General features: G+C 41.0%; 1 protein-coding gene across 2 annotated transcripts in view; it reads right to left on the bottom strand.

Annotated features, from left to right (window-relative positions):
• The window catches only part of KCNQ4 (potassium voltage-gated channel subfamily Q member 4), a 336,458-nt gene that overhangs the window by 43,809 nt on the left and 268,884 nt on the right, over positions 1-23,765 (bottom strand). For both annotated transcript variants that reach the window (XM_073571818.1, XM_073571809.1), the window contains exon 8: positions 71-159. In XM_073571818.1, coding sequence (XP_073427919.1) covers positions 71-159 — 89 coding nt within the window. The remainder of the gene's footprint in view (positions 1-70; positions 160-23,765) is intronic.

Below are 23,765 nucleotides of genomic sequence, written 5' to 3' on the forward strand. Positions count from 1 at the left end.
CATTTCACTAGCTGAGACCGATTCCCCCTTGTAACAGTAGCATCAGATTGCATGGTCTCATACAACTCACCTGAAAGATGGCAGGATACTGTCGTAGTAATACCACGTAGCTGTGAGGTAGGAGCGACTCACATCTGTTGAGTATAGACGCCAAGCAGCCTTACAGAGAAGAGAGAATATTATATGTATATTTTAGAGCGATCACACAAACTAAGGGACTTACAAGCAGCAGGAAGATCCCTTACACCACGTTCCAAATTATTATGCAAATTATATTTTTCAGTATAGTGTTCAAATCATCTGCCCTTAGAGTTTAAATTGCATTTTATTGCACAAACCACCCAAAGATAACAGTATTTTTTTTTCAAAAACTATAAAACTCAAAATCCACTGCTCCAAATTATGATGCACAACAGAGTTTCCAATTATTTTATAGGTTGCAAAGAACTAAAAATGGTCATTTGTTGCATTTGCAGCTTTAAAAGGAATCTGTCAGCAGGTTTTTGCTATGTCATCTGAGGACAGCATGAGGTAGGGGATAAAACACCAATTTTAAGGATGTGTGACATGTCTGGCTGTGTGCTGTTGTTTACTTACACTGAAGGTTTTATCATCTGGTGATTATCATTGTCTGGACTACACCAGCATGTGCATGCTAATACAACTCCTGTGATAAGCATCTCACTGTCTATATACAATGCAAATACAGAACCTGGTGTGGGTGGGGTTAGCTTTCTCAGCTCTGCTGAATTGATAAATCTAAAAACTCTGATTGTGTCAGAACCGCACTCAGTAAACTAAGTGCTACGTCATTGGATCAAAGGAATCTTTGCCTACATTTTGCTGCTCTCCGATGAGGTAACAAAAACCTGCTGACAGATTTCCTTTAAAAAAAAAAAAATCACATTTCCAGAAATCAAAGATTTTTTAATCCAAAACATCCTATCAGGCAAAGTTACATGTTAACTTAGAACCCATTCTTTGATATCACCTTCACAATTCTTGAATCCATTGAACTTTTGAGTTTTTGGATGGTTTCAGCTTGAATTACCTAGCAGGATGTCAGAACAGCCTGCCAGAGCTGCTATTCTGATGTGAACGGTCTTCCACCCTCAAATCTTTTACTTGAGGATACTCCAAAAGTTCTCACCAAAGTTCAGGTCAGGAGAATGTAAGAAGATGGACCAGGGGTACCTCTTTTGCGCCGGTTCCGGAACTGTCGGGACTGTCAACTTGTTGCACAGGGAGAGCTTTCTGGCCTGGACCGACCTTTGCACTTGTCAGCAGGGGGTGGGGCGGAGATAAAAAGGGATGTGCGCGGGAAAGAGAGAGGAGTCCTGTCCTGGTGGGAAGACAGAGCGCGCAGCAGGGTGAGGTGCAGGCCTGGTTAGCGGAGCATCATGTGAGCGCAGGCCCACCTTACATATCCCCTGTGCCTGTGTCCAATGCTCGCGGACATCAGACTGCTACGCATCCAACGTCCTCTGTGCCTGAAGGTGACTCACATGCGAGACCAGTGACTTCTGCGTGCGTGCAGCCTAGCCGGGAACAGGTTACTGGGCCAGAGTATTCTGACTCCTCACCCACATATACCACGGAGCAGAGTCACGCTCCGGCGGTATAGCATACAGAGCTGAGATCAATAAGAGGAAACGCGGGTACGGGAACCCACCCAGCACAGCAAAGACTCTCTGCCTGCATCGTGGAACTGGACTTCCATTAACCCCAGACAACCCCGAGACATCACGTGCGGCTGTTGTCGGTGCCAACGTTGGAAACAGAGACGCTGCAATCAAGAAACCGACAGAATGATAAGTTTACTCTTTTTCTCCCTTGAACATTTGCCTAGTCACTTTCCTTCCTATTCATTCCTCCAGATCCAGTATTGCTATATACCCTACCTCTCATATACACCTCCCTGCGTACAGTATACATCTGTTAATAAATTTGTTTAACTCTTGATGTACCTCCTGTCCGTGACAACATCCCGATCCCTGCAATTCTACAGGAAGATGGTGGCCACTCCATAAGTTTATCTCCTTTTATGCCCATAGCAGCCAATGACTCAGAGGTATTCTTTGCAGTATGAGATGTGTATTGCCATGTATGAAGATGATTTTGCTACAGGTGGCACGGTTCTTTTTGTACCATGGAATAAGTGATCAGTCACAAACTCTATATACTATGTTGATTTCATTTTCACACATTCAGGGTCCCTAAAGGGGCACACCAGCTATTTCCTCATGATTCTGGCCCAAGAAATGACTACGCCATCTCCTTGTTTACGTTGCAGCCTTGTTGGGAAATGTTGGCCACCCACCAACCATCCACTACTCCATTTCATCTGAACCTTTCAGGGTTGCACGGCACTCATCAGTAAACTAGACTGTTTTACAATTAGGCCGGGGTCACACTTTCGAGTGTGATGCGAGAAACTCGTGTGAGTCTCTCGCATCAATACCCTGCACTGCCGGAGTGGGCGTCAGCATAGAAATACATGCAGCTGCCCACTCCGGTCCCAAGTGCTCTGTATCAGCCATCTGTGCTCTGTATCAGCCACAAATCTCTTAACAGCACAATTATCACGGTTAAGTTTTCTTCTTTTTTATATTTTCAAGTAATATAGCCATATGAGGGCTTGCTTTTTTGCGGGATGAATTGTTCTTTTGACTGACATCATTCATTTAATTTTATCATGTAATACACTAGAAAGCAGAAAAAAAATCCAAAGTGAGTTGAAATTACAAAAAAGTGCATTTTCACAATTTTTGGGGATGTTTATTATTTACCACGTTCACTATATGACCTGGCAATATGATATGACTCTGCAGGTCAGTACAATTACAAACATACCAAATGTAGTTTTTTTTATATTCAAGTGGTGAATTTTTTTGGTAAATTTGTAAAAAAAAAAAAAAAAACTCTTTCTTGTGTAAGAAAAAAAATGTATAATTTTTTTTTTGGTTAAATTTTAACCTCTTTGCCCCGAGCCTGTTTTCACCTTCATGACCAGGCCAAATTTTACAATTATGAACAGTGTTAATTTATGTGGTAATAACTCTGGAATGCTTCTACGGATTCCACTAATTCTGAGAATGTTTTTTCAAGACATATTGTACTTTATGTTAGTGGTAACATTTATTTGTTATGACTTTATGTATTTGTGATAAAAATGGAAATTTTTTATGCCCTTAAATCAGAGAGTTATATCCACACAAAATAGGTAATAAATAATATTATCCACATGTCAACTGTACATCAGCACAATTTCTGAAACATAGTTTTGTTTTGTTAGGAAGTTAAAATGGTAAAAAGTTGACCAGCGATTTCTAATTTTTCCAACAAAATTTACAAAACCATTTTTTTAGGGACTACATTACTTTTGAAGTGACTTTGAGGGGCCTATATGACAGAAAATACTCAAAAGTGACACCATTCTGAAAACTGTACCACTCAAAGTGCTAAAAACCACATTAAAAAGTGTATTAACCCTTCAGGTGCTTCACAGGAACTTTTAAAATGTGGAAGGAAGAAATGAACTTTTAACTTTTTGTCACAAAAATTTTACTTTAGCCACAAACTTTTTATTTTTGCAAGGGCAACAGGAAAAAATAGACCCCAATATCTGGAAAACCAATATTTGGGCATACGGCAGGGCTTGGAAGGGAAGTAGCGCCATTTGACTTTTTGAATGTAAAATTTGCTGGATTAATTAGTGGACGCCATGTTGCAAAAAAACCCAGAAGTTTATAATGTTGAGCCGTGAAACTAAATGAATAGCATTTTCTCCACAAAATGTTTTTTCCCCCCAAATATTGCATTTATACAAGGCTAACAGGAGAAACTGCACCATACGATTTGTGGTGCAATTTCTCCTGAGTACGCTGATACCCCATAAGTGGGGGAAGACTACTGTTTGGACGCACAGTAGGGCTTAGAAGGGAAGGTAAGACATTTGACTTTTTGAATGCAAAATTTGCTGGAATAACTAGCGGACGTCATGTCGCGTTTGGAGAGCACCTGACGTGCCTAAACAGTGGAAACCCACCACAACTGACACCATTTTGGAAACTAGATTCCTCAGGGAACTTATCTAGATGCATGGTGAGGACCTTGAACTCCAAGGTGCTTCACAGAAGTTTATAACATTGAGTCGTGAAAATAAAAAAAATCACATTTTCCCCTCAAAAATGTATTTAGCCCCAAATTTTGCATTTTCATAAGTATAACACGAGAAATTGCATCATACAATTTGTTTTTTTTTTAAATTTCTCCTGAGTTTGCAGACACCTCATATGTATACCCCATACTACTGTTTAGGCTCACAGCAGGGCTCAGAAAAGGAGTGACGTTTTGGAACGCAGACTTTAATGGAATGGAATGGTCTGTCGGTGTCATGTCTCATTTAAAGAGCCCATGATGTGCTTAAACAGTGGAAAATCCCCACAATTGACACCATTTTGAAATCTAGAAGCCTCAAGCAATGTATCTAGATGTGTGGTGAGCACATTGAAGCACCAGCTGCTTCACAGACCTTTATAAAGTAGAGCAGTGAAAATTTTCCCCACAAACATGTTATTTTAGTCCCATTTTTTCTTATTTTCACAGAGATAGCAGAAGAAAATAGAAACCAACATTTTTTTGTGCAATTTCTCCTGAGTACGTGGATATCAAATGTGGTTGAAAACTACTTTTGAGGCAAAGCTCAGAAGGGAAGAAGTGCCACATTGGAGTTTACATTCTGCTGGACTGGTTTGAGGGTGCCATGACCCATTGGCAGAGCCACTGAAGTGCCAGAACAGCAGAACTCCCCATAAGTGACCCTATTTTACAAATTACACCTTTCAATGAATTCATCTGGGGTACAGTGATTATATTGACATTACAGGTGGGTCACAGAATTTTATACCATTGGGCAATTGAGAAAAAAAAAATTATATTTTTACCACCAAAATTTTGTTTTAGCCACAGATTTTACATTTTCACACGTGGAAATGGTGAAAAAATTTCACCAAAATTTGTCCCACAATTTCTGCTGAATGTAGAAATACCCAAAATGTGGCTGTACAGTACTGCTTAGCCATGCGGCGAGACTTGGGAGGGATGGAGCGTTACTGGCAAATAGCGCTTCATCCATCCTGAGTCTCGCCGTATGGCTAAGCAGTACTGTTATACAGGAGGCATCCTGGAGCGCAGAATTTTCTATAATAGTTTCCGGACTCCATATAAAGTGCCCCTAAGTGCTAGAAGAGCAGAATTACCCTCAAGTGACCCCATTTTGGAAATTATACCCCTTAGGCTACTTTCACACTTGCGTTTTTTTGCTGCGTGCTTTTTGCGCACACAAACGCATGAAAAAAACGCATCATGCGTTTTTTTGCGGGTTTTTTGACTATAATGGGTGTTTTGCTGTAATAAAAAACGCATTGCGTGCGCATGCGTTTTTTTTGGGCAAGTCGGACGCACAAAAAATGCAACAGGATGCATTTTGTGCGCCCGAGCGCACACTACAAAAAAACGCATGCGCATACAAACGCATGTGTATGCGCACCTATGCGCACCCATGTTAAAGTATAGGGAAAAAAACGCATGCGTTTTTTTGCGCTAAAAAACAGCGCAAAGAAACGCAAGTGTGAAACCAGCCTTAGGGAATTTATCTACAGTGACCAGCACATTGTAGTGCCCATAAATTGTGCCCCGCTCATGCACCTGTTAATTACATGGGCTTTCATTGCTACAGAAATTACAAACATGTGGATACTAAATGTGAATTAAGCACACTGGAGCTCAGAAGGTAAGGGGCATTTGGATTTGGGAGCACAGAATTTGCTGAATTTCTTTTAGAGGGTCATTACCCTTTTCCAGAGCCTTTGTGCTACCCGAAACATGGAAACCCCCTATATTTCCGTTAACAGATGACGGACGTAAGTGGGGACTTGCTTTTTTGCAGATTGAGTTGAAGCTTTTATTGGGAACATTTTACATAACAATTTGGAGCACATTTATCCGGCGCTCTACTGTGAGCAATTACATTGGGGTTTCCCTTTAAATGTTCATGTGACGTAATTCAGATGAAATCCCTGAGGGAATCACTCACTATAACAAGGAAGCAGATTTACTCTGGCCTCTGCCTGGCATCTGTTCTGTGTCCTTTTTTGCAGAGGTGCACAAAACTGTGGCCAATGGTACTTTTCTGCGTTCCTAATAAAAAGAAGGTCACTGCCAGATCACAGGTCACATGGCGTCCACAGTGTCTCCATCTTACTTCATTATAGGTAATCTTCCGGGGGTTCTGTCTGAATCTTGCATTTCAGAGATTTACACAAAAAACCCAGTGTAAGCGCTCAAGAGTAGAGCGCAGGATAAATGTGAGCCAAGCCTTGCTGCGATCTTTGGGAGGCAGAATGAAAATATTCAACAGCAGATGAAGAATTGGTTTTATTTATTTTTTACGCCATTCCTCATGTGGTATAAGTGATTAGACAGCTTTATTCTTCAGGTCATTGTGATTATAGTGATACCAGATTTATATCGGGTTTTTATGTTTGACTGCTGTCACACACTTAATGATGCTTTTTTTGCTTTCAAAAATTTTGCATCACCATATTTTGAAAGCTATAATCTTTCCAGATTTCTGCCGACAAAGTGATGTGAGGGCTTGTTTTTGCGTGAAAATTTGAAGTTTTAATTGGTACCATTTTTGGGCTCATGACATTTTTTGATCGCTTTCTATTCCAATTTTTGGGAGGCAGAATAAATAAAAACAAACAATGCAGGAATTTTTTGGGGGGCTTTTTTTTAATGGCTTTCCGCGAGTGTTAAAATTGATAATGAAACTTTATTCTTCAGGTCAGTACGATTACAGCAAAACCACATTTATATTTTTTTTATGTTTTGGCGCTTTTGCACAATAAAAACTATGTTATAGAAAAAATAATTATTTTTGGATCGCTTTATTCTGAGAGCTATTCCTTTTTTATTTTTTGGCTGATAGTTCTATATGGCTGCTTGATGTTTGTGGGACAAGATGACGGCTTCAGCGATACCATTTTTATCGCGTCTTATTCCTTTTTTGTTCAGCGGTATGATGATAAATTATCGTTTTTTGTCTCGTTATAATTTTTTTACGGTGTTCACTAAAGTGGTTAACTGTTGGGACAGTTTTAAAGGTCGGGTTGTTCTGAACGTAGCAATCACAAAAAGGTGCACGTTTATTTAATGTTTTTTTTCATAATATTATTTATTTATGAGTAACATATATATACAGTGTATATATATATATATATATAAATATATATATACTGTATACATATATATGTATACAGTGTGTATATATATATATACTGCTCAAAAAAATAAAGGGAACACTAGGCACTCTTACTGAGCAGACACATGGATGTTAGTGACCTTCCTATCATGTTGTTTATTCCATTGGCACAACACCGGGAGAAATTGAAACACAATCAGTGTTGATTAGAGATGAGCGACTTTGCCTTTTTTAAGGTCGAGTCGGGTTTCATGAAACCCGACTTTCTCAAAAGTCGAGTTGAACGAAATCGAACGACTATAGGGAAAAGTGAAACACGAAACCCAATGCAAGTCAATGGGGAGAAAAGTCTGCAGTGAGTGGAGAACTATAAACACACCTGGCAAGAATTTTAACCCTAGAGGCGGCAAAATCTCTCTCTCTTTCTCTCTCTTCATCTACGCTCCCACTATGCTACGCTCCGCTTCTCTCATTGGCTGAAAAAAGTCACGTGCAAGCATTCGGCGAAACCCGACTTTGGCGCTTGGGTCGCCGACCGCATGGCCAACTTCACACTGTGGTCGGGTTTCGTTTCATGAAACCCGACTTTGGCGAAAGTCGGCGACTTTTGAATCTGACCGACCTGTTTCGCTCAACTCTAGTTTGATTTCACAGAAGTGTGACTGATTTGGAGTTACATTTTGTTGTTTAAGTGTTCCCTTTATATTTTTGAGCAGTATATATATATATATATATATATATATATATATATATATGTATATATATATACATATATATATATAAAATTTATTTTTATGCTGCCAGTTAGTAATAAAGAGAGGCAAGGTAGTCAAGACTGATGGAGTGGAATTACCAGCAGGGCATATAGCAGATGTACAGACATTCTACAAGTACCTCGGCATCCCACAGGAATACGATAACCATGATGAGGAGGCAAGGAAAGCAGCAACATCCAAATACCATCAAAGAGTAAGACAGGTCCTGAAGAGCCAGCTCAATGGGAAGAATAAAATCCACACCATCAATACATATGCCCTGCCAGTTATTAAATACCCTGCTGGCACAGTGTGCTGGCCAAAAGAAGAGCTGGAAGCTGCAGATGTGAATACACGAAAGCTCCTCACAATGCATGGAGGTCTCCACCCTAAGTCTAACACCCAAAGATTGTATACCAACAGAAAGGAGGGTGGTTGAGGCTTGATAATCATCCAGGCCACCATCACAGATGAAACAAGGAGTATCCAGAAATACATCAGAAAAATGGCACCAAAAGATGAGATGCTGAGAGAATGCCTAAGGCAGCAACAACAGGTCTGGAAGGAAAAACAGGAACATGAAGCGATATGGGAAGACAAGCCTCTGCATGGCATGTACCATTGACAGATAATGGAGGTGGCTGACAAGGAGAAATCCTACCAATTCTACCAATGGCTGGAGAAAGCTGGATTCTGAGACAGCACAGAGGCACTAATCATAGCGGCACAAAGGCAAGCACTAAGTACCAGATCGATAGAAGCAGGAATCTACCACACAAGACAAGACCCAAGGTGCAGACTATGCAAAGAAAACTCAGAAACCATCCAACACATAGTGGCAGGATGCAAAATGCATATAACAGGAACAGCATATACTGAACTCCACAACCAAGTAGCAGGAATTCTATACAGGAACATCTGCACAGCATATGGGCTAAGTCCCTCTCAGTCCAGGTGAGAGATCACAGAGAAAGTGGTGGAAAATGAAAGAGCTAAAATCCTGTGGGACTTCATGATCCAGAAGGATAAGCAGGTGTTGGCTAACCAATCAGACATTTGTGATAGTAGAAAAGGATTAGAAGACAGCAATGATAATAGATGTGGCAGTACCAAGTGACAGCAACATCAGAAAGAAGGAATATGAGAAGCTTGATGCAGGAGCATTACTATATGGCCGGGGTCAGACTTGCGAGAGCTATGCGAGAAACTCATGCGAGTCTCTCACATCAATACCCAGCCAAAGCTCGCATAGCTCTCGCAAGTCTGACCCCGGCCTACCTTATAATCTGTCAGGCACCACTTCTGGTACTGAGAGCCAAGTGTCATCTGTCAGAATCAGCTGACAACCAGCAGCGATCACCCGCACCCAGCCCCCTGTGCGCAGGTGATCGCTATGATCAGTACATATACTGCATTGGTCGGAAACTCATTCCAAACCATGACATATATGTACTGCAAATGTCAGGAAGGAGTTAATTGGGCAAATGGTGGTGATTTGAACCTGTTGTTTTTTTTTTAAATCTTTTTTTGCTGTATTTAATAGTCTACTTAGGAGACTTAAAGCTGCGATCATCTGATTGCTTGTGCTATACATAGCAGTGTGTCAGCACTGCTATGTATAGCTAAAATCATGATCGCCTATGAACGCCAGCTACAGGCTGGCTTTGCTTTCACAGGATGATCGCCATGACAAGCATGGAGATCTTCAACCCAGGTGCCCTGCAATCTGAGGCACAGTGTTTGTGGAATAATGTGCCCCCTGCTGATGTGTGTTTAATGCTGCTGTCAGAGATTGACAGTGGAATTTAACAGGTTAGGCACTTGATGGCTGATGAATTCAGCTATTATCTGAGGAGCCTGCATCAAATGTGATGCACATCTACATCATACTGTATGTCGTGAATGGGTTAAAAATGTGGAACGTCTTTCTTAAGCAATTTTCCTTTAAAGGGAATATGTCACCTATGTTGGTCTGGCGCCTCCCATCTTGTAGCGATGACGTCCTCTTCTTTGCTTCCCATCGTGGCTCCTGCGCAGGCGCACTGCTCTGCCCTGAGCCCAGACGGGAATCAAAGAAGAGGACGTCATCGCTACAAGAAGGGAGGTGCCGACTGCAACACCCATCGGACCAAGACCGGACACGGATCGCCCCTGGGTGATTATAATATAACTCATTTTTCTTATCTTTCACGTTACATCGGGGGCTTATCTACAGAATTACAGAATGCTGTAGATAAGCCCCTGATGGCGGTGCCGGCAGCTGATAGTCCAAAAAATAGGTGACAGATTCCCTTTAATTGGGCTCATTATCGCAGGTGTTTGAAATTAATTTCGGTGATCCAAAGATCCCCGAGACACAATGTCATCCATGATTTTATCTGAAGAACAAAAAATTACATCTTTATGACATTTAAATCCAATTTTCTTAATAATTTGGAATGTGGTGTATTGACACAGAACAGAAAAGCTCTTGCATCCAAAACCAACTAGAGACATGTACTAATAATTCATTATTACTTTTCCAATAGGGATTCTAACAACAAAACATTAGTGATAAAATATATTGTGAATATGGATGTAAAAGATTTTGAAATTTAAGCCATATGTATTATGGCAAAGATATCACTTCCTAATCAGTAAGTTGAATCTGAGACCTCATCGTCCTTACAATAAGGGAATAAAGACCTGCCAATTACACAGCTATGTAGTGGAACTTCAGTTGACCCCATTCACTTGAATAGGACTGTACTGTAGCTCCCTGTGCAGCCAGGAAAATAACAGTGAAAGGCTTGTAACATCATAATCAATGAAGGTCCCAGAGATTGGACTCCCACAATTATAAATTGATGGAATATCCTAGGGATTTGCAATCAGTGTTTGTAATGGGAAAACACCTTTAAAAGTGAATGGTGTTGAACACTGTAGTTACAAATTACATTTGATAATGCTGAATCTGCGTTTAGCTCAATGGAAATTTGACTTTTCTACAATTTTTTTTGATACTGCAATACAATATGACAGAAACTGAATCAGTCATTCTCCTTATTTAGCAATTCAAATAGCCTAGGGATTTTTTCCCTCTAAAATGGTGAGGCAGGCTATTAAAATGAATCTAGTTCCAGAAAAAAAGGCAGCTTTATCTTACCTACTTGAGTCTAACACATTTGACTGTGTGCACAGTGATTTTCAATGGAAGAAGAACACAGAAAACAGACATAAATGATCACTTGATTTAGGAACATATGAGTGAAATCTAACTTCTAAATATTCTGTACAAATCAGGGTCTAACAACCAGATAAGGCCAAAATGAGTAAAAAAAAAAAAAAAGCCACCTGAGTATAAGTTTAGTAAGCCACGAGTTTCTGGGTTTTGAAAAGTAAAATAATTCTGTTACCAACATTGTATTTCTGAAATTTGGTAACATTGAGAATAAAAAAAAGCAGCAAACACACATAGGTTTAATCTCACACTAAAGGCTTAGGCTAAGTGCACACGTACCGGAACTCTCGCGGAAATTACCGCGAGAATTCCGGAATTCCAGTCCGCGGGAAAATCGCATTTTAAATTCCCGCGATTTTCCCGCGGAAAAACTAGCATTTTGCAAGCGTATTTAGCTTGCAAAATGTTAGAGTTTTCCAAGCGATCTGTAGCATCGCTTAGAGAATTGATTGACAGGTTGGTCACACTCGTCAAACATAGTGTTTGACGAGTGGGACCAACTTTTTACTACTGAGGCCGCCTATGCGGCATCAGTAGTAAAAGATAGAATGTAAAAAAAAATAAAAAATGGTTTTATTCTTACCCTCCGACGTCCCACGCATCCGTTCCCAGTAATCCTTAGCGAAAATGCCCGCGATGACGTCCGTTCTCGCGGGATCGCGATGTCTCGCGGTAATTCGCGATGACGTCGCGCGAATGACCGCGAGACTTCGCAGTCCCGCGAGAACGGACGTCATCGCGGGCATTTTCGCAAAGCACTACTGGGAACGAGAGCGTGAAGAGAAGCGGGAAGACTGCGCGGGACGTCGGAGGGTGAGAATAACAATATTTTTTATTTTTAAATTCTTTTTTTACAGGGATATGGTACCCAAAGCCCGGAGGACAGTCTCCTCTCCTCCGGACCGTAGGTACCATCCGCAATTGTTCTGCTTACTTTCCGCATGGTGTGCACAGCCACATGCAGGAAGTAAGCGGAACAATGCATTCCTATGGGTGCGGGATCGCCGCGATTCCGCAAATTAATGAGCATGCTGCGGTTTTTACCGCGAAGCGATACCGCCGCGGTAAAAACCGCAGCATTAGCACAGCATTGCGGAATCCCATAGGAATGCATGGGATGCTTATTTTTCGCGTTTTCGCGGCAAAATCGCGCGGTTAAAACCGCCGCGGAAACGCGAAAAAAACGCCACGTGTGAACTCAGCCTTATTCTCACCTGCGTAAAAAAAATCAGATTGCACTCTGACTAATGTTATTCAATGATTCTGTGCTGTTCTGCAATTGTTTTCTCATCTTGAATCTGGATGAGAAAAAAAATCGTAGCATGCTGCAAGTGGCCGGGTATATCTGACTCGCCACTGCAAGCCAGTGGGTGCGAGAAAAAAAAAATCGCACTGCACATGGACTATGCGTGTGCTGTCCGATTATCATGCACACATCTAAAAGGAACCTGAAATTTCATCAGCCAAGTACAGTAAATTCACAGCCCAAACCATCAGAATAGAATACAATAGATATAAATATGTCAGTGAGATATATGATCAGTGCTTTGAGTGTGTAGTTTACTGTACATGTATTTAGCAAATACATAAATGAAAAAAATGGTGAGGGGTTCCCCCTATTTTTAATAACCAGCTAAGGGACAGCAGACAGCTGTGAGCTGGTCTTAATAGTCTGGGAAGGTGCGAATAACCATGGAGCTTCCCAGCCTATTACTATCTGCTCACAGCCGTCAGCTTGGCCTTTACTGTTATTAAAAAGAGGGGACCCTAAAAAAAAAAGACGTGGGGTTCCCCATATAACCAACAAAGGCTAAGCAAACCGCCGCGATATGATATTAATAGGCAGGGAAGGTCCATGCCCCTTCCCAGACTACCAAAACCAGCTCACAGCTGTCAGCTTTCGTTAGCTGGTTATTAAAAATAAGGGGGACATCACAACATTTTTTTTATGTATTAGCTAAATTCAAATACAGAGAACTACACATGCACTAAACTAATTATTTATTTCACTATCTATATCTGTATATAAGATTACATTATCAGTTTGAAAACTAGCTTTAAATGACAGAGAATTACAGCATGTAAAAGCTGATGAAAAAACGCATTGCATATTGATTGCATACGCATGTCATACGGATGCTAGTTGCTAAAAATCTCATTGTTTTTGCATGACACTCGTTCTACTTTTCTGGATCAACATTGGAGTGATTTTTTTTTTTTAAAACAGATGAGAGTGAGACCTAATACATATTTAGGTTGCACTTTGAAAATTCACAATTTACTTTCACTGCATATCTGTAGAAATGTAACAAGTATCATTTAACCCCTTCACTCCAGGGCAATTGTGGGTTTGAATGATACCATTTAATCCTCTGTTTTGTTTTTTCTTCCGATGCTCATTGTACGGGAAAAATGACAAGGAAAATTTTTCAATGTCAGTACATTGATACTAAACGTATATTTTGTTTCCTTTATTTAACTGTTGTGTAGAAATGCAGAATTTTGTAAAATAAAAAAAAAAGCTTATGTTGCCATTTTCTGAAACCTGTAACTTTTTATTTTCTTGTAAAAGGAACTGTGGCAAGTTGACATTTTTATTGCTACCTTTTTTCGTAGATACAAATTTTGATAGTTTTTTATTGAAACTTTTTCAGGAAGTGTGGCAAACAAAAATATGCAATTCTGATGTTTTTATTTTTATTCTCTCAATAGTATTTACAGTTCAAGTGCATTAATTGTAGATTTTTATAGATTGGACTATTACAGATGTGGCAATAACAAATATACTTTTTTTTACTATTATTTACAGTAGAAATTGAGAGTGATTGGAATTTTTATTTTATTTTTTATTACATATTGTTTAAAAGAAAAAAATAATTACCCTTAGTGATCGTCATTATTTGTTCTATATACTGCAACAGCACCATACAACTATACAGTCATGGCCAAAAGTTTTGAGAATGACACAAATATTATATTTTCACATGATCTGCTGCCCTCTGTTTTTTATGTGTGTTTGTCAGATGTTTTTATCACATACAGAAATATAATTGCAATCATATTATGAGTAGCAAAAGGTTATATTGACAGTTAGAATGAGTTAATGCAGCAAGTCAATATTTGCAGTGTTGACCCTTCTTCTTCAGGACCTCAGCAATTCTCCCTGGCATGCTCTCAATCAACTTCTGGATCAAATCCAGACTGACAGCAGTCCATTCTTGCAAAATCAATGCTTTTATTTTGTCTGAATTTGAAGGTTTTTGTTTGTCCACCCGTCTCTTGATGATTGACCACAAGTTCTCAATGGGATTAAGATCTGGGGAGTTTCCAGGCCATGGTCCCAAAATCTCTATGTTTTGTTCCCTGAGCCATTTAGTTATCACCTTTGCTTTATGGCAAGGTGATCCATCATGTTGAAAAAGGCATTGTTGATCGCCAAACTGCTCTTGGACGGTTGGGAGAAGTTGCTCTTGGAGGACATTCTGGTACCATTCTTTATTCATGGCTGTGTTTTTAGGCAAGACTGAGAGAGAGCCCATTCCCTTGGCTGAGAAGCAAACCCACACATGAATGGTTTCAGGATGCTTGACAGTTGGCATGAGACAAGACTGGTGGTAGCGCTCACCTGGTCTTCTCCGAATAAGCCGTTTTCCAGATGTCCCAAACAATCGAAAAGGGGATTCATCAGAGAAAATGACTTTACCCCAGTCCTCAGCAGTCCACTCCCTGTACCTCTTGCAGAATATCAGTCTGTCCATGATGTTTTTCCTGGAGAGAAGTGGCTTCTTTGCTGCCCTCCTTGAGACCAGGCCTTGCTCCAAGAGTCTCCGCCTCACAGTGTGTGCAGATGCACTCACACCTGCCTGCTGCCATTCCTGAGCAAGCTCTGCACTGCTGGTAGCCCGATCCCGCAGCTGAAACACTTTTAAGAGACAGTCCTGGCGCTTGCTGGTCTTTCTTGGGCGCCCTGGAGCCTTTTTGGCAACAAGGGAACCTCTCTCCTTGATGATGCGATAGATTGTTGACTGAGGTGCAATCTTTCTAGCTGCGATACTCTTCCCTGTTAGGCCATTTTTGTGCAGTGCAATGATGACTGCACGTGTTTCTTTAGAGATAACCATGGTTAACAGAAGAGAAACAATGATGCCAAGCACCAGCCTCCTTTTAAAGTGTCCAGTGGTGTCATTCTTACTTAATCATGACAGATTGATCTCCAGCCCTGTCCTTATCAACACCCACACCTGTGTTAATGGAGCAATCACTGAAACGAAGTTAGCTGGTTCTTTTAAGGCAGGGCTGCAATGATGTTGAAATGTGTTTTGGGGGATAAAGTTCATTTTCTAGGCAAATATTGACTTTGCAAGTAATTGCTGTTAAGCTGATCACTCTTTATAACATTCTGGAGTATATGCAAATTGCCATTTGAAAAAATGAAGCACTAGACTGTAAAAATTAATATTTGTGTCATTCTCAAAACTTTTGGCCATGACTGTATATAGACAAACTGACATTCACCCAGCCACAGGAGGAGAAACATGACAGCCATAACAACCCATTTATCCCGTCATTGCTTTGGGCTTATTGGAGCTAATGCAACGGCAATAACGCTTTTTAAATGTCTCTGTCAGGGATTGACGGGGGGCTTTTAAATGGTTAAACAGCTGCAATTAGAGATACCTACGGTTGCAGTCTCTGTAACAGCCAGTATCTCCTGAGCCTGGTCCATTCCCTAGCACCCGACATGAGACAAACCATTATGTGACATGTCGGTAAGGGCTCAAAAAGAATCTGTCATCAGGTTTTGCTATGTAATCTGAGGGCAGCATAAGGTACAGTAGGAGCTTAAACACAGATTTCAGACATGTGTCACTTATTAGGCTGTGTGCTGCTGTTTCAATACAATTAATTTTTTTCACCAGGAGATTATCACTGCCTGGACTACAGCTCATGTGAGCCCTGGTCCGACCACACCACCTCCTTTGATAAGCAGCTTACTGTCAATAGACAATATCAGGCAATATAGAATTAATCTTCAGCTCATCTGGTCCAGCCTGCCCAGTCCTCCTTTCCATGATCTCGGTGCATGGAATTAATCCATCCCCATCTGGGAGAAAATTCTTGGTGAAAAAAAAAAAACTTTTGTAGTTCCAGCACACGATATGGGAAAATTAAAAAAAGCCTTTATTTAGTCCATCATTAAAAATTACAATACCAAATGTAACAAAAGCATGTGTAGGCTTACGCGTTTCGGATCATATTTGACCCTTAATCATAGCTATGATTAAGGGTCAAATATAATCCGAAACGCGTAAGCCTACCCATGCTTTTATTACATTTGGTATTGTAATTTTTAATGATGGACTAAATAAAGGCTTTTTTTAATTTTCCCATATCGTGTGCTGGAACTACAAAAGTTACTTGTCAATAGACAATGTACACATAAAACTGTGATTTAGTGGTCTGGGCAGGGTTAGTTTTCTGAGCTGTGCTACATCTAAAAACTCTGATTGTGTCACAAATGCTGCACCCATTAAAATAAGTTATATATTATATTGCTATATATTGTTGTAAGAGAAGAGCAGAGAAAGAAAGTAAGGAAGGTGAGCAGCTAACTGCTGTATAGAAATTAACTGGCTAGAGAGAGCTGACTGGGATGTTAGCAGTTACCTCCTCTTTTGAAATGTATCTACTGCACATACTCGGTCAGGCATTGCTGGCTGAGCTCCATGGAAACATGCTGTACACTATGTAAAAGGAAATCTCTCACAGTGGAAGAATGAAAGCAGATAGTGACGTTCTAAAACTTCACTGCATAGTAAGCATCTTGAAAGATATTGTGGAGCTGTGTGAGTGGGGAGCTGGCTGTCAGAAACAGCCATAGAGAAGGCGAACATAATTTATTACCATGTTTGCCTTCCTGATCCGTGTGTACACAATGCTGAACAAGTGATATGTATACAAATCAGGAAGCAGTGAGTGACCCAGAGATCCTGTCATCACTGGGTGTAGAAAGGGAGCAGAAACTACTGGGTCTAGAAAACCCAGTCAGCTCTGCAATGCAGTTTAGAAGCGGAATTTCTCCTGTAACTAGGCTAATATACCAGCTTTTATTACAGGGAAAATCAGCAAAAAGTAATGCATCAATAGAAGCAAAAGCCCCTAATTGCGTTTTAAGACTATAGGAGATGCACAGTGTGTAAAATAATTGAAAAAAATAAATTAACTAAAAGAAAAATAAACAAATACAGTCATGGCCAAAAGTGTTGGCACTCTTGAAATTGTTCAAGAAAATGAAATATTTCTCCCAGAAATGTATTACAATTACACATGTTTTGTTATACACTTGTTTACTTAGTTTCCAAAAATTGTGGGTAAACAACTTTGTTTCAAGCATGTGATACTTGTTCAAACTCACATGTGGCAAGTAACATGTATGGCCAATTTGAAAATCACACCTGAAACCAGATAAAAAGGGGAGAAGTTGACTCAATCTTTGCATTGTGTGTCTGTGTGTGCCACAGTAAGCATGGAGAACAGAAAGAGGAGAAGAGAAGTGTCTGAGGATTTGATAACCAAAATTATTGAAAAATATCAATAATCTCAATGTTACAAGTCCATCTCCAAAGCAGGGCTGTGGAGTCGGTAAGCCAAACCTGCGACTCCGACTCCTCAATTTCCCTTACACCGACTCCGACTCCACGACTCCGACTCCCACATATATTGCTTATATTTAAGTGAAAAATTGATTGTAGTACAATGTGAACATCAGACATTTTATCATTTCTATGATCCAATGATCAAGATATTTAGATAGAACTTAATATCTATTTATTGGAATACAACTTTAGAACACAAAAAACTGTAATAAATTGTAAATATGTAATACACTGCATACATGTACATGTATACGGTACAGACCAAAGTTTGGACACACCTTCTCATTCAAAGAGTTTTCTTTATTTTCATGACTATGAAAATTGTAGATTCATTCTGAAGGCATCAAAACAATGAATTAACACATGTAGAATTATATAAGTAAAGTGTGAAACAACTGAAAATATGTCTTATAATCTAGATTCTTCAAAGTAGCCACATTTTGCTTTGATTACTGCTTTGCACACTCTTGGCATTCTCTTGATGAGCTTCAAGTGGTAGTCACCAGAAATGGTCTTCCAACAGTCTTGAAGGAGTTCCCAGAGATGCTTAGCACTTGTTGGCCCTTTTGCCTTCACTCTGTGGTCCAGCTCACCCCAAACCATCTCGATTGGGTTCAGGTCTGGTGACTGTGGAGGCCAGGTCATCTGGCGTAGCACCCCATCACTCTCCTTCTTGGTCAAACAGTCCTTACACAGCCTGGAGGTGTGTTTGAGGCCATTGTCCTGTTGAAAAATAAATGATGGTCCAACTAAACACAAACCGGATGGAATAGCAAGCCGCTGCAAGATGCTGTGGTAGTCATGCTGGTTCAGTATGCCTTCAATTTTGAATAAATTCCCAACAGTGTCACCAGCAAAGCACCCCCACACCATCACACCTCCTCCTCCATGCTTCACGGTGGGAACCATGCATGTAGAGTCCATCTGTTCACCTTTTCTGCGTCGCACAAAGACATGGTGGTTGGAACCAAAGATCTAAAATTTGGACTCATCAGACCAAAGCACAGATTTCCACTGGTCTAATGTCCATTCCTTGTGTTCTCTAGCCCAAACAAGTCGCTTCTGCTTGTGGCCTGTCCTTAGCAGTGGTTTCCTAGCAGCTATTTTACCATGAAGGCCTGCTGCACAAAGTCTCCTCTTAACAGTTGTTGTAGAGATGTGTCTGCTGCTAGAACTCTGTGTGGCATTGACCTGGTCTCTATTCTGAGCTGCTGTTAACCTGCGATTTCTGAGGCTGGTGACTAGGATGAACTTATCCTCCGCAGCAGAGGTGACTCTTGGTCTTCCTTTCCTGGGGCGGTCCTCATGTGAGACAGTTTCTTTGTAGCGCTTGATGGTTTTTGCCAATGCACTTGGGGACACTTTCAAAGTTTTCCCAATTTTTCGGACTGACTAACCTTCATTTCTTAAAGCAATGATGGCCACTCGTTTTTCTTTACTCAGCTGCTTTTTTCTTGCCATAATACAAATTCTAACAGTCTATTCAGTAGGACTATCACCTGTGTATCCACCAGACTTCTGCACAACACAACTGATGGTCCCAACCTCATTTATAAGGCAAGAAATCCCAATTATTGAACCTGACAGGACACACCTGTCAAGTGAAAACCATTTCCGGTGACTACCTCTTAAAGCTCATCAAGAGAATGCCAAGAGTGTGCAAAGCAGAAATCAAACTCATATATTAAATCCCTAAAACGATACTTTATTGTTTAAAAACCACAAATGTGGTACACACCAGAAAAAATGTGACAGAAAATGAAAAAATAAAAAATAGGTGTTCAAAAATTAGCCCACACTAGGGTAACCCCTATGAGTCCCTATTTGTTTACTGAGCTGTACCCTGCCTGGCTGCGGAGGTTGGCACCCTAAGGGGGGAACGTTGTGGCGCCCCCGCTCACGATGGCTATCCCTGGGGGCCCTAACAAACCCTACAGCCACTAGTGGTCCCTTCTACCCGATATAAGGGAACCCCTAGTTCTATACAGAGATCAAGCCTGCTCTATAGAGGACCCTGTGTCCCAAGAAAAGAGGTTAAAAACAATTTAGAACACACATGGCATGGGGTGGCATGTTAAAGTCCCACAAAAAGATACAGACAACTTCAAGGCAGCCCAGTGGGATAACTCAGTTCAGATCATGCCTAAATCTTATACACAAGATAAGGAGAGGCATCTTTTACTCAATTGAAAGCCATAGCTCAAAATTTGATTGAGAAATGGCTAAAAAATGCCATCAATAGTCTCCCACTAATAGAAATATATGGGGAACGCAGAGCTGCAACAGCGGTACTTATCTGCGTTTTTCGCCACCTGCCATCAAATCATGAATGCCTCAACGCGTTTCGCCTTCCAGGGCTCATCAGGAGGCCCGATGCTACGATAATTCGTGTCCCATAAAGGTGCAAATAGCTTACCGATGTTCCATACTTCTCCACTCTTATAATCTGCCGCGCAGAGCCTAAGCTCCGCCCACTCCAATCCCATTGCCTCTCTCAGCACCACCCATTTGCTGCTGCCCCAATCGGTTAACAGATCTCTGATGCACCGTCATACTGACCAATCACGTGTCCTCACACACAGGGTTCCCCATAGCTAGCTCCCCTGTCATCCTGGCTTAGATTGGTTTCTGCACCTAGCCTGCATGCAGCGTCACTGCTGACTCACCGATCACATGTCCTTAGACGGAGAGTCTCACAGCAATCACCAATCACTGCGCCCCAGGCATATTGTCATCTCTGCGATTTAACCCCATATGTGCAGTAAACGCTCCACAAACCAGGCGTATATACCCACGTCGCTACATTTAACCCAAAGAGCTCATGTCTGACGATCTCATTTAATATGTTACCTACATTATATTGATAATGATAATTAGCGTTTTGCTCGATATATACAAAACCGCATCATCGCCTACAACAGTGTGAGCAGGCGTCTATAGCTACCTATCTCAATATATGTAATCACCATATGACACTCATACTTCGCAAAAAGATAGATATAAATCGCGTCACAACCTTTAATAATGTGAACAGGCGTCGATATGCAACTACCCCATCAAGTTCAAGGTATCTGCTCTCCCAAGATAGTCACTGTGAGGCAAACATGTACAGATATCTTACTTCTTTCTATCTTCAGACAGTCTACGCATTCTAAAGATGATCCACACCATGGATCACTTAAATATTATGCAACTGCCCCGTCAAAGTAATATATTGAGAGCCTTATTAAGAGGCAACAAGGGTTCAGATTCAAAATGCTCCTAGATCCTATAGGGATATACGTCTGCGGCAGTAAAGAGGGACTTTCTATATATGCAATATTCCACGCCAATACATGGAGATTCCACTATAACAGGGAACCAACAGAACAAAATCAAGGAGGCTGGTATCCTCTAGAAAAGGAACATATAATTCAATTGTGGCTCATAAGAAGCAGGCATATGACAATTGCTCATTCAGCCCTCTCGGTTCGAGTGACTCCATCCTGAATATCCATTCACACTCTCTCCTAAGCATCACCTTATCCACATTTCCTCCTCTTGGGTTTACATGGACTACCTCTACAGCACAGAATTTTATGTCACCGAGATCACCATTATGATACGTCCACATGTGCTTTGCAAGCGGGGTTTCTCTTTTATGTCTGATGTCTCCAAGATGTTCTCCTACTCTTCTTCTGAATTCTCTCCTGGTCTTTCCTATATAATTTTTTGGGCATGAGCATGTAGCCATATAGATGACCCCTGTGGTTTTACAGTTTGAGAAGCCACGATGAAAAAACATCCTACCAGTGCTCGCACTGCAGAAAGACTTCCCCGGTCTCATATATTTGCAAAAACTGCAGTCCCCACATTTAAAAAAACCACATGGTCGCCTATCCAACCAGGTACCACCAGCCAATGGTCTCCTATATTGGCTGTGGACCAACATGTCCCTAATAGATCTACCCTTTCTAAAGGTAATGTTGGGACGCTCGCCAATTATATTCTTCAGGTCTGGATCCAACCTGAGAACATCCCAATGCTTAGATAGGACCTTTCTGACCTCCTGATGGTTAACGTCAAATGTCCCAATTACTCTTATTAATTCTGTCGAGTCTTTAATCTCACGTTTCTGCAGCAATTTAGCCCTATCTGCTTTTCTTGCAAAATCATATGCAGTGTCTAGAACATGTTGCGGATATCCCTTGTTCTTAAACCGACAAAACATATCCCCAGCTTGCCTTTGGAACAGGTCATTCCTGGAGCAATTCCTCCTCAACCGTAGGAATTGTCCCTTCGGAATACCTCTCTTAAGAGGGACTGGATGGTGGCTCTGCCAATGTAGCAAGCTATTCGTACTCGTAGGTTTCCGAAATATACTTGTTGAGATGCCTCCCATCCTATCTTTTTGGATTTTAATGTCCAGGAATGGTATTTCCGTTTTCTGAATTTCTGAGGTAAATCTCAAGTTAACACTATTTCGATTCAACTCTCTCACAAATTCTTCAAATTGGTCTTTATCCCCTGTCCATACCATAAAGACATCATCTATGAACCTATACCACAAGGAAATCAAGCAGTGCCACCACTTCTCCTCTCCTCCAAAAACAATAGTCTCCTCCCACCAGCCCAGAAACAAATTTGCATACGAAGGGGCACAGGGGCACCCCATCGCGGTGCCCCTGAGCTGGTGGTAGAATTTGCCATCAAAACAGAATGCATTGTGGGTCAATATATACTGCAAAAGGGAGGTCAAAAAACTATTGTGCCCTCTACAAGCTATTGACCTCTGACTAAGAAAATGTCCCACGCCTTTAATGCCTACATCATGTGGTATGTTACTGTAGAGTGCTTCTATATCAATGGAGGCCAACCAAGCATTCCCTTCCAGATGAACGCCCTCCAATTTTAGCAGTAAATCTGAAGTATCCCTCAAATATGACGGCATACAAACCACAAAGGGACGTAATATCTGGTCAATATACAGGCCACTATTCTGTGTCAACGAGTCCACACCTGATACAATCGGCCTCCCCTTCAGGGGATTCAGGCCCTTATGTATCTTTGGTAATGCATAAAACGTGGCCACCAGCGGGAACTTAGGAAGAATAAAGTCAAATTCTGTCTTTGAGACCACACCCTCTGCTAAGGCCCCACTGAGGATCAGCTGCAGTTCCTCTTTATAAGAGGCCATGGGGTTCTCTTTTAGCACCTCATATGTTGAATTGTCCTGCAGAATAGCATAGCACATTTCACGATATTCATTGTGGTTCAGAATTACCATATTGCCCCCTTTGTCGGAGGGTTTTACCACTATTTGATCATTTTTCTTTAAAGCCTCAAGTGCTAATCGCTCACTGGCCAACAAGTTATCCTTATTTTCCCACTCTGGTCCTGCTAATTTCTTCAGGTCCCTCTCCACCAAGCTGGCAAATATATCGATATTTCCCATATCACCTACAGGCGGCATCCTTTCACTTTTATTTCTCAAGGTAGTAAAGGGGCCCTTCCCAGCAGTGGGAACTCTATCATTTTCATTCAAAAGTCCAATGAGCGCCTCATATCCTTCAATATCCTCCTCATTGAGGCCCTGTTGTTTACAAGCCTCACGGCTATTGTGTCTAAAAAACTTTTTCCACTTGAGTTTTCTACAAAACAAATTCAAATCTTTAACCCATTCAAAACAGTTGAACCTGTTCACTGGCACAAAGTTTAGGCCTCTAGAGAGGACACTCAGCTCATCCGTAGTGAGGACGTGCGAGGACAGGTTCACAATCTGACCTTTTATTGGTTGAACCGAGTTCTTAATTGGTAACCCGTTCTCGCCCCTTGTTCCAAAAAAGAGGTAGAGGAGACAGTAGGAGTATACGGCTGAGCAGAACCAG

The sequence above is a fragment of the Dendrobates tinctorius genome, unplaced genomic scaffold (genome assembly GCF_039654945.1).
Source record: "Dendrobates tinctorius isolate UK_male_01 unplaced genomic scaffold, ASM3965494v1 ptg000007l, whole genome shotgun sequence".
In the NCBI taxonomy this organism is placed as follows: Eukaryota; Metazoa; Chordata; class Amphibia; order Anura; family Dendrobatidae; genus Dendrobates; species Dendrobates tinctorius.